Raw genomic sequence first — 12,983 nt, 5'->3', positions numbered from 1 at the left:
GACGTCATTTGTTCATTAGTTCAATATGGAATGATGAAGTGTTGCTGAATTCTGGTCCTTTTAATTTCATTAACACAGTGCCATTGTTCAGGACCTCTGTGATAGCCAATGCAGAATCAAAAATATCACGAGTATTATAAATGTAAGGACTTAATTCACACTTAATTGAAAATATATAGTGAAATATCACATATAATTAGTACCAAATTAAAACGGATCGAAATGGACCATGATGGAACAGAAAGATTCCTGAAATTTACGAACCAGAACACCATTCTGGTCCATTTCGAGCCCTGCTTGAAATCTATTTTCTTCATAGAACACTGGCACAAGTGAAGATAGCCAAGTTGCGCCATGTTGTGTGGGCAGCTGACATGTCTCGTGTGGCGCTACTAGCTAAGCACACTGTCAACATTTGTAACCGTCGTCTGGAGTCACTCTGTTCAATTCATGAGAACACACGTGTCAAGTCGGGAGCATGGGATGACAGCGGTGTGTTCATTTACACTACGAGTAACCACATCAAGTATGCCATATCGAATGGGTAAGTATGAAATAGCAAACATTATTCACAGAAGCCCATTGATTTAATTGAAATTATGAGTGGTACTGTTATGGCTCCTTTATAGCGCATTTAATTATTTAATGACTTTTCAATAAAGGGACCACAAGCCAATCCCTAAGCAGAGTTTTTGAGAAGAAGAGGCTGTGGGACAAGCTTCCTCTTAAACATTTCAATTATCCATACGATTTTAATATAATTAATACCAACTCATAACCATATCTTCGCCTTGATGCGCCTGAATGAAGCCTATACATTAAAAAAAATGTTCAGTAGAAGTTTACAATTGAAATATTAGTATGCACACTAACATATAGCAAAACATTTTATCTTACATAGACAGAAATACATAATTTATTACTACTGAATTATTCATAAGTTTATGTTATTGTGATATAGCTGTATGGAGATTATTATGAATCCTAATGTGAAGATCTCTCTGAGTTTGTAATTTGAATTCCAACTTGCAGTGATCATGGCATCATTCGTACCCTGGATCTACCAATTTACATCACCCGTGTGAAAGACAACCAATTGTTCACCTTGGATAGAGAGTGCATACCACGGGTTCTAAACATTGAGCCTACAGAATTCAAGTTCAAGTTGGCCCTCATTAACAGGAAATATGATGAAGTAAGTATAAGGAAACTTAAACTGCTGAAAAAGATTTTAAAAATCCTGTAGAATGTCTAGTGGTAAGCAAGGAGTGTTGAAGATTATTATTATTATTATTAATTATTATTATTATCATTATTATTATTATTATTATTATTATTATTATTATTATTATTATTATTATTATTTAATGGGTTCTGAATATGCTTCACTCACTGATGGAGTGACTTTCCTGTCTCACTTAATCGTGCTGTATTTCTATCTTCTTCTTTCTGTATTCTAACCTATACATGGCCATTATTCTCATTTCTTAGAATTCCTTTCCTCGTTTCCTTAATGCATTCACATATTTATTTCCTGGTTCCCACCTCATGACCACGTCATCTAGGGTTGTCAGATGTACGGTTTTACCCAGAACAATACGGTTTTTTAGTTTAGTTCATAAGCAATATCAGTCTTAGTATTCCTGCTAAGGGTTTAAGATTTCATAAAATTTTTTATAATAGAAATTCTAAATCTCCCTCTCCGGTCTGCAGATGTATAAAATATGCTAATTTGTATGTGTTGAACTTGGATCCATTTGATGTGTAGTATATATTTTTTTAGTTTTATATCAATTGTTATTAATTTATGCGTTTTGTTTAGATATGTATTATAATATTCTCGTCATCTTGTATATCTTTGTAATACTATTTATATGATTCCATTCTTCATTTATATGATTCCATTCTTTCATTTGCAATTATCATCTCATTTAACTGCCATTATTTTAATACTTATTGGATTGTACTTTTATTGTAATTTATATCATTGCTATTGTTTTTGTTATATGTCTTTGTGTTGAACTGTAATTGGCCACTGGCTGTGGTACAGTACATTAAATATAAGTAAATAAATAAATAAATTATTATTATTATTATTATTATTATTATTATTATTATTATTATTATTATTATTATTATTATTATTATTATTATTATTATTATTATTCATTGCAACTGTCATGAAGAGTAGACGTGTTTTTGCTTTGCTGTGCTGTTAGCATTGTTTCAGTTTAGCAACACGTCAGTGTTTGTGTTGTGCAACATGTAACGCGTATTTTACAATGCCTGCAAATAAGGACAGATATCCTTCTTGTGACGCAGTTTTCTATGGAAGGCAAAAGTTTTTGAAGTGTGTGGGGCCCTGTGGTTCTCGTTTCCACCTGGATTGTATAAACATTGGTGATGCCAAGTACGACTTCTTTATGGAGGACGGAACATCGTCCTATTTGTGGAGTAGCTGCTTAAAGACTTCGAAGACGACCCAAAAGGAGGATACACCACTGAGGAGCAGATATCGTGCTACTCAGAAAAAGATAATTTCACTGGAGCGTGAGCTTCAATTGCCTAAGCATCCATCCCTGGACTGAGTATCGGTTCAGGTTGAAACTGTGAGACTTAATAGTGATTCAGTTTGTGACATGCTTTCAGATGTACTTGAATATGTCAGAGACTTGAAAAAAGAGATGATTGAACTTAAAAATGAAAACGCAGCTTTGAAATCACAAATGGCCGAAATTTTATTAAGGGATCATTCCTATACTAAATCAGTGGTTATTGACCCTTATGTAGGTCAGCAGGCTGCGGTAAGACAAGTTGCTAAATCTTACAGTAAAGCTTTGACTGAGTCAGGGGTTGCTGTTAAAGTTGCCAAGTCAACGCAAGTGTCTGTTTCTCAAGTGTCTGCGAATCAGCATGTTAGTAGTAATAGTATTAATGAGGTCACAGATCCGACTGAGTGTGTCAATAATGATGGTTTTCAAATTGTTTCCAGGAAGAGAAATAAAAACAGAAAACACGCGATCGGAGTACTCAAATAGAGTTCACTTGAAGTTATATCTGAGAGAGTAAAGTCAAAAGCATTATTTGTGTCAAGATTTAGCCCTAATGTCAATTGTAAAAACATTGATGATTCTCTTAAGAATCAGATCAACTTAAGGTCACTGGTTGTAACCAAGTTAAAAACTAAATACCAAACATATTCATCTTTTCACATAGTAAATTACAGTAGACAATTTTAACTCAACACAAATACATTGCATTAGAAAACTCCCTCTGCAGTGAGTAAAACACTAAGAAATCTGCTAAATATGAAAAGCGGATGGTCATACTGGCAGTTGTCCAAGTACTCACAGACTGAGGTGATCAGCCTTTGCTGAAAATTATGTCAAGGCCAACCGACCTTCACTGAGGATTATCAACATTCCATGCACTATAAACGAACTTTGTTTTCTACACTGTGGAGAAAGTTTTCTAACGCACTGTGTATAGATTTATTATTTCTGTTATATATGTAGGTCTAACTTTAAAGAATATATAACATATTATTCATGTACGGTAGGTACTTAGTTTCCCTTTAAAATTTGACTCCGTAGCCCTTATGGATGAGCTGCAACTGCATACCGATTATTTTCAGGTACTGCACATTGTTCGTAATGCTCGTCTTGTTGGACAATCAATCATTGCATACTTGCAACAAAAAGGCTATCCAGAAGTAGCTTTGCATTTTGTTAAGGAAGACAAGACTCGCTTCAGCCTTGCTTTGGAGTGTGGCAACATTGAAGTGGCCCTTGAAGCAGCATGTAGGCTTGATAACAAGGCATGCTGGGAATGCTTGGGTCAGGCTGCTCTTATGCAGGGCAATCACCAGGTTAGTCGCAGCAAATTGCTTGCAAGGGAAAATCTTCTAACATTTTGGTCTAGAATTCTTTTAAATCCTGTCAATTTATTGTGAAACTGTGGAAATATGACGATAGTTTCTTGTGTTGTTTTCATATATTTCTTGATCAGCCATCTTTAAGAATTAAATGGTTAGGTCCTATGTTCGCATTTTTAGTCTTGATGAAGGTTGATGGATTCTTAATTCTCGTCATGACATTTTAATAGATAGGGCGTTCATGTTGAATTAATTACACATAAACAAATGTGCAACAGGAAAAATTTACTATTCTTTGCAATTTTTGTCAGAATAATTCTGCAGTGCTTGGGAAAAGTGACGTAAGTCAGTTTCCACAAACCTTTTTTGATAATTTATTGACAACTTACACTGGTTTATGTCGATTTGATTTTTTTCTGTATCAATTATTGTAATGGGAGAAATACTTATGTATTTTTTTCCTAGCGAGCAGATGTTCCGTGAGTTGTCAATAAATTATCAAAAAAGGTTTGTGGAAACTGACTTATGTCACTGCAGAATTATCACTCTAATTTAACAGTATAACATCAGATTGATTTCCACTCCACTTCAGAAATTGAATGATCTTCTATCAGGCTAATAGAAGAACTACTGAAGAAACAGTTACTTGTGAAATTCTATTTATGTCACATTTTAATTCTGAATTTTCAATAATTTTTTGTTATCCCTCTCCCTGCTGCATTTCATTCACCTTTAGGACGTTAGAGTATATGAAATTTATCATGCTGTGAAAAGTAGTAAAATTTGTTTTTAATAGGAAGGAATTGAGTATGTAGTTTCCACAACCAAATTTTGTAACGAAATGTATTCGAATGCCTGACCACAGATGTAGTATTTATTAGATTTTCTTACAATTGTAATGTTTTACATCTTTTTTTAGACTGAAATTTCCTTCTGGTGATTGAAGCAGTGGCGGTTCCTCGGGGGAGAGAAGGGAGGAACGTCCTCCTCACATTTTCTTCTTTTGAAAGTAAATACCAAATAAAATATGTGCCTTGAAATTCGAGGAAGATTGGATAATTTTTAAGTTCACAGTTATAAGAAAAACTCAGTTGATCGAGTTTTAAACGACGCGCGCTCATGTGCTGCAGAAAACTGTGAGAAAGATGCGAGATTGTTTATGTGGAGGAAAGGCACTCCATTCCTCCTCTACTGCAGTTAACACACATAGACAACAGCGCACTAGCGGCCAGAGAAAGAAGCAGAGTTTTAAAGCAAGTAAATGGACGGCGAGGGAGGAGATCCTCCTATGAATCAGTCATGGGCGGGAAATAGAAACTGATGGTCGTGCAGTAAGCTCACTACCGCTGCCACCTAATGATGTTGCATTCAACCGGACTATAACACATCTAGGAGGAGACACAACAAAAACAGTTTTAATGCAACGCTATGAAAGACACCATGTAAACTTTTTTTTAATTATAAATCAAAAATATTATTCATTGCACTTTATATAGGCTACTATTCATGGTTTGAAACTTTCGTGGATTTTTTAAAGTTAAATTCGGGTTTATGTAAAACAAAGAGGAAGTAGTTCTACATAGTTGGCCCCTGAAATTCACTTCTATTCATTGTTTACTAGATAGGGCAAGAGCCAAGTTGTCAGTTTTGTACAAACATATTTGAAACTGAAAGTAGGTACTCCAAACTACATCATTTTTAACATAAAAAATTAATCGGCCACCAGCAGCTTTGAACAATAATGGTAGTATGACTTTACAAGAACTGACATTCTTCAAAAGCATGTGATACTGAACTTGTAAAATGTACATGTGGCGACACAGACTACGTGGGTGGGTGCAGTGTTCTCGCTTTCCTCAGATTATTTCCCATTCCCATTTCCATTTCCGTAAAATGGTTCTGGTTACGAGTTAGTAGCTAGCCTCTTCCAACACGTGTAATGCTGTAGTGTGCTCGAAAAATGCTACGAGGTTATGAATTTCCTTGTAATTGTTAATTTGCGCAATTATTCAACAATGAATGGAAGTGAAAACATAATGGACAATTTACGAAACTCAGTTTACGAGAACAGATTATTGCTATACAGAAGGGAAGGCCAACCCCAACACTACCTGGTCTTACATGAATGCATGTAGGCTAATTTGTAGCATGTTTCATTCAAGAAGGTGTCATTTCGTGCTGTTAACTTCTTTCCTCCTCTTAAGAAATATGCAGGAGCCGCCACTGGATTGAAGCACTGTTATGAGTGCACAAGGTTCAGTTCATGAAATGTAATATTTTAAATTTTTGTAGCTCTAATAAGTCAAAGTAAATTCAATTTCAGCATGTAAAAATTAATGTAACTTGGGTTCGTGCAGGTTGTTGAGATGTGCTATCAACGAACAAAGAATTTCGACAAGCTCTCATTTTTGTATCTCATAACTGGAAACCTAGACAAGTTGCGCAAAATGATAAAGATAGCAGAAATCAGGAAGAATATATCTGGCCAGTATCAAGGAGTTTTGTTCCTGGGTAACGTGAATGAGAGAGTCAGAATCCTCCAGGTTAGTTAGATAAAAATATATGTATATTTATCAAAAGTTTTTTCCTAATGGCACCATCGACTTCACACATAGATCGTAAGGAACTATATTGAATATTGAATATAGTAAGAGAGTTCACATTTCATGATTATGATTTTTCATTTGCAAAGATACCTGTTTAAAGTGAAAGTCCAATTAAAAACGACATCATTCATTTTTATCAATTGGTTTCAACAGTGGCGTAGCCAGACTAATTATTTTGGGTGGGCCAGATATGCAGGTTTTAGAAAGTACCTGAACCCACCCCCGAACAATGCCGCTGCCATCAACTCTCTTGAAACTCATTCTCGGAAGTCTTATTTAATAACATAAACAATCATGGAAGGTATACCTATACAATCGCTTCATAAGGTGAACTGAAGCTGTCGAGATTTCCTAGCAACGAATCTGTCGATCGCTGATGAGGGGTCCTTCAACAAATCCCAACTCTTCTCTCTCTCAATGAATAGAATTGCTAGATTACAAAGCCTTGTGCTTGACATGATTGTCGAATTTTTCTTCGTTTCAGAACTTTGAAAAGTTTTATATCATTGCTTTAATGAATTTTTTTAGTAGGTTATTTTACGACGCTGTATCGACATCTCAGGTTATTTAGCGTCTGAATGAGCTGAAGGTGATAATGCCGGTGAAATGAGTCCGGGGTCCAGCACCGAAAGTTACCCAGCATTTGCTCAAATTGGGTTGAGGGAAAACCCCGGAAAAAACCTCAACCAGGTAACTTGCCCCGACCGGGAATCGAAGCCAGGCCACCTGGTTTCGCGTCCAGACGCACTAGCCGTTACTCCACAGGTGTGGACGTCTTAATGAAGGACGAACATTTACTAATATCCATTTTTGGAGACTGAGGTGCTTCCGATAATGAATTTGCAAGGGTGAGAATATCATCTAAAAGTACCAAATAAAATAAGGTGTCAAATTTTTCTAGCTGATGTAATTCAGTAGCCTCCACAGTTTCCTTCTTTTTATCGCAGTCAGACAATTTTTTACGCCCAATCCAACACAGTTAAATTGGTTCTTGAAGAAATGAACGCATTTTTTACTTCTTACCTTAATGCTATCGGGTGTAACTATTGCTCTGGATCCATGGTTTAGTTTTAATATTGAGTATTTTCCATAAAAAACGCAAAAATTCGCATATTTTTTTGGGTGGGCCTGGGCCCACCTGGCCCATCTGCTGGCTACGCCACTGGCTTTCAATATTGCTGATATTCATTTATTATAATATGATTGTCATCTTTTTTTACATTTGGAACTGGGCAATAGTTGAACTCCAAAAATATGCTAAGAACTTGGTGTACATATATTCTGATACTTGCATTAACTGAAGCATTTCGGACAATGAGGGACACCATCTCGAAACTAGTCAGCTAGGTATTTTTATAATATTAACAGAGTAAAGAAGTTACTGTTAATCAGCAAAGCATTTCCTTTATGATGTTCTATTAATTTTTTTAGAACTGTGATCAGCATTTTCTGAGTCACCTCACTGCTGCTGTACACGGACTTGTGGAAGCATCTCCTCAGATAACAGATATGCCTTTTCTACCCACACGACCAAATGCAAAGTTCCTCAAGCCTCCTGTGCCCATAATGGAAGCTGAAACAAACTGGCCTCTTCTCACTGTATCAAAGGTACACATAGAACTTTTCATTCCTAGGCTTAGACATATATTTGTACACAATAATAAATATCGAAATAATTCACAGGTACTTCTTTCTGGACTAGAGATGGGTGATAGTCACTTACGATAGTATCAGTATGTTATGCAGCTACATCTGCCCTACTTTGGTTTATCAGTTTCGGACAACACCACTGAATAAAATTTCAGCCAAATTTCTTTCTGATGCTGATGTTCTTATTAAAACCACATTGAAGGAAATACTCTAGCTTCTCACCAATACGCTAGACAACATGCTTTATGCTGACAGAAAATACAAGGGATTGGGACTATTTAAATCTAGCTGGGAAGTTTTTTTGCAGCATATCAATGCATGTCAGACTTTGCAACGATCCCAAAATATCCATGTCAATGCTTGTCACAACTTGTCTAGTGAAATTGGGGTTTGTTTAAATAAACTTGGACTTCAAAACATCTCTTCTGATTCACTTCAAGTGAAAAAATTGAGACAAGAGCTCAGGGAGCGAGCATTTGAATCTTGGTGCTCTTTAAATCAGAAAGGGAAAGGCGTCATCCTCTATAAGGAGTTCACTCCTGCCAATAAATGGATCCGACAACCTGATCGCCTCACTAGCAGTGAATGGAGACAAGCTCTTAAAATGACAGCTAATGTTTGTCCGCTGCATGCTATACCAGGAAGGTCCCGAGACGGAAACCAGTGTCATCGTTGTGTCAGTGAGATTGAAACTCTTGGCCACGTTTTGGGTGCCTGTCCTTTCAGCAAAACACTGCGGAACTCTAGACATCACAGAATCAGGTCCATGATTGCCGAAGCCTTGAGGAAGAAAGGTCTCACTGTACACGAAAAAGTCCATGGCATCTCTCAAGAGGGATCCTGTCGGCGAATTGACATGCTTACCATTCCACCAGGCTCTACATCTGCCTACATTATCGACCTGACTATCATGTTCGAGGCACAGGAACAACAGCCCGCTGAAGTCCACGCAGAAAAATGCAGGATTTATGAGCCCACAGTTCCATTCTATTTGGAGAAATATCACCTCACCTCCATTGAAGTAGTTGGGCTAATGGTTGGCGCTAGGGGCACAATACCTCGCCTCTTTGTCACTTTCTGCAAGAAGTTCCAGCTGAACAACGGCTTCATTCGTGATGTTTCCCTTACTGCTATCAGAGGATCACTTGCCATTGTAAAATACCACCTGTACTTTGTTTCCTAAAGAGGAAGAACTTTTGTTTGAACGTCTAATCCGTTTGTTTATTACGTTTAGGCCTGTTATATGTATGCTCCCTTTCTTGTCCGTTCCCCACATTTCTCTTTTGTGGTCTGTTTTTGTTTTCACTCTGTGTGTTGTGCTTTGTCCAATGAGGCAGTCCCATTATTGGGAAAGCTGAAAGAGTGTCTTTCTTCTTTCTTTATATATATTGACTGTTGTTCCTACTATCAGTAGTCCTGTCGATAATTATAATCAAAACTATCGATAATAATTACAAATTTTTTTGTTAATTGGTCTGTTGATAATCTTCGGGGCTTCTACCGCGTTGTCTTGGTGTTGGTGGCTGACGTTTCGACCGCTGTGTTGTGGTCATCTTTAGAGCAGTTGGATTAAGGAAATAGTCTGTGAGCTCGTATATATATAGTAGTCTCGATGGGGGGAGTACTTTCGGTGATAGGTCGTAGGTTCTCCTTCTGGCATCTGATTGGTTCTTCGTTGTCCAATCCGGTTGAGGTCTGTATGGAGGGAAAACATCAGCCACCAACACCAAGACAACACGGTAGAAGCCCCAAACATTATCAACAGACCACGTACACCAGCCACGGAAGCCTACGTGAACACTTTTTTGTTAATTGTTATAAACTGAAAAAAATATATATATGCGCGTACTGAACCCTTAATTTAATAATAATACTGAATTGAATCTGAATTACGTACTAATAATACACAATATTATAATCTGTTCTTAAAGTCTCAACATTAACTGTCGTTATAATGCTTTTTTTTACATGTGACCATTGCTGCAAGGATGGTCTAAGTTTCCCATTAAAATAAGCATTTCCACTTTGTTGGGATGCAGATGGTTTCGTCTTTCATTGATCATGATGAAGGATGGGTGGAGCGGAGAAAAATTCTCTCTGGCACCGGAACTCGAACCCAGGTTGTCAGCAATGCAAAATTCCTGCACGGAAATGTCATGTGTACTTCGGTACATCACATTAATATGTTATGCGTAAATAATCACTTAGTGATTTAAGACGGCGCTCATTCCGTCGGATCCCGGCCACTTAGTCACTCAGAATGAGTGCATCTCTGCACATAGTGTGTTGGACATTGTGCCACTGTCACACATTTGTGACAGTGCATGAGGGTTGGCCATTAAAGGGAAACTAAGAGGTGGAGCTTAAACTGAGAGGATTCAATCCGGCATCGGAACTGGAATCTGGTGTGGTTTAATGAATAAAGTTTCAGCACATAGAGCTGAAAACCCAGGTTCGAGTCCTGGTGCCGGAGAGAACTTTTATCTGATCCACCTATTCTTCATCATATGGTAATACAGAATTCCTGCACGGAAATATCATATGTACTTTGGTACATCACAATAATATTTCGTTGATTAAGTTTTCTCGTATTCCAACTTGGAGTGACAATTCTTTCACTGTTACGTGTTTGTCAGCCACAACCATGTTGTTAACACGCTGCACATTGTCAGGACTTCGTGCAGTGCAGGATCTGCCACTGCGAGGAGTATCCCGAATATTGATGTGCCCTCTTTCACCAGATTATCTGCTTGCCCACTGACTGACCATACTGCGACCGACAGCTGCATCTCCATACACCATTTTCAACCTCTTTTGAATGTTTCCTACTGTCTCATTCTCACAGCACAGGAACTCGATAACAGCATGCTGCTTCTGATGAATGTTAAATACAGCAGTCCAATCTGTGGAGTAACAGCGCGTCTGACCGCGAAACCATGTGGCCCAGGTTCGATTCCCGGTCGGGGCAAGTTACCTGGTTTTTTCCGGGGTTTTCCCTCAACCTAATATGAGCAAATGCTGGGTAACTTTCGGTGCTGGACCCTGGACTCATTTCATCAGCATTATCACCTTCATCTCATTCAGACGCTAAATAACCTAGAATGTTGATAAAGCATCATAAAATATCCTACTAAAGCAAATACAGCAGCCAACTTGAAGGAGTGTTATCATGACGCCATTCACGGGAATGACTTAAATTAAAATTGAATACAAGCAGAAATGATGTATCTATGACCTCCATAAATTGCAAAGGTGTAGAATAAAAAATAAATTTAAAAAAAGTTATGCATTACTTTTGAAGTGACCCTCGCACATCGAAAATATTCTACTTGACTTGAGCGCAACAAATGGGATATTTTATACAGGCGTTATATATGAAATGTCCAGGGACCAGACAAAAAATATATACCAGTATTACACGGGATAGCATAATAAGTGGGCATTTCTTATCGAGGTTTTACTGTACTGGATTTGCTTAGTTAAATATGAAAAATAATGAGTCCATGCCTGAAATGTGCGTAGTAGTTAAATAGGGATTTAATGTAAAAATTGTACTTGATAGTAAGGTTGAGTTTATAAATTATAATTGCGAATAACTATCTTCCATAATTTTATAGATTAATGGAAGTCATGAAAACTGGTTCCAGCCAATCAGAAAGAGACAATCCAATGTCTCAACTCTTATCATAAAGGGCCTGCATCCTTCCTAAGCCTACTCTGCCGTCTATGTGAGATATGTAGAACATTTTTATTCTACCCATGATTGCAAAATGAAAAATCTTGTAGCCGTTTGTTTACGATTCAAAAGAATACTTGGAATCATAGACTGGAATGAGTACTGAACAAACTCTGAATGAATCGTTAGAAATGATTCGTAATGCCTGAGTCGCTGAAATAGAATTGTGTTGCCCTTATAATATTATGAATGATCTTTCTATTTTTCGATACTATCAATAGTCACCAGAACTGTCAATAGTATTGGAAACAAATTGACTATTGATAGTTTCAGATTGTTACCATGTATAAATATCGTATATAGAGACCCAATTGATATATTTTGATGGTACTCAATCTCTCCAAGAAGGACTATAGTTATTACCCCATAATTTTTTCAGATCGCCAGGACTGTACGCTAACATTTGAAAGAGGAATGATCATTAGTTCTATTCGCTGTTTTAATTTATATTTTATTTGAGGTATTTTTTACATTTGTTTACTATTGATGGTGTTGGATTACTTTTGTTCATATTATTTTTTGTTCAGAAGGAGTAAAGTAAATGGTCAACAATACTCTGAATTTAAGTACATATATTTAATATTGTCAGTAATTGTGAACTGTACTTCAGAGAGCCTTCACTTTAAAATTTGCTTTACTTGTAAGAAACACAGTTGTCTCTGTGAGTAGAAGCAATAAGTTGTGTATCCGAAGACGAAGGAATTTGTTGTGACAGCTTTTTGTGTACCTCCAGGTTCCACTTGCCCTCATATCTTGCATTCATTTCCATTAGAACATTATTAAGTATCTCTTAGGTACAAGAATTCTGTGTCAGTGAATAATATGTTCTTCTGATTCTCCTCCTCTCGACAATTTAGCAGCATTTTAGTACCCTTTTGGAAATGCTGTTCATATCTCACTGCTTAGCAAGTAGGTCGCATGCATCCTCAACTTGGTTCATAGATTAGCTGATGTGTAATGACTTTTTCTTACATACTTCAAAAAGAACATCACTTGAATTAAATATAATATCGTTCTGTGTGATGATTGAAGACGAGAAACCAAAATGTTGATGTCATTAAGGGCTCCTCTGCACAATTGTACTGATTTTCCATCAGATACTTCATAATTTATTATC

At 36.9% G+C, this 12,983-nt stretch overlaps 1 protein-coding gene across 2 annotated transcripts in view; it reads left to right on the top strand.

Annotated features, from left to right (window-relative positions):
• Positions 1–12,983, top strand: part of LOC138710228 (coatomer subunit alpha-like) — an 82,348-nt gene that overhangs the window by 42,188 nt on the left and 27,177 nt on the right. For both annotated transcript variants that reach the window (XM_069840899.1, XM_069840900.1), the window contains exons 9-13: positions 320–544; positions 1,033–1,195; positions 3,635–3,868; positions 6,232–6,417; positions 7,912–8,088. In XM_069840899.1, the coding sequence (XP_069697000.1) occupies positions 320–544; positions 1,033–1,195; positions 3,635–3,868; positions 6,232–6,417; positions 7,912–8,088 (985 nt within the window). The remainder of the gene's footprint in view (positions 1–319; positions 545–1,032; positions 1,196–3,634; positions 3,869–6,231; positions 6,418–7,911; positions 8,089–12,983) is intronic.

Source organism: Periplaneta americana, chromosome 12, assembly GCF_040183065.1.
Source record: "Periplaneta americana isolate PAMFEO1 chromosome 12, P.americana_PAMFEO1_priV1, whole genome shotgun sequence".
Taxonomy (NCBI): Eukaryota; Metazoa; Arthropoda; class Insecta; order Blattodea; family Blattidae; genus Periplaneta; species Periplaneta americana.
Note: the sequence above shows the minus strand (reverse complement) of the source record. Positions and strands in the feature narration are given on the sequence as shown.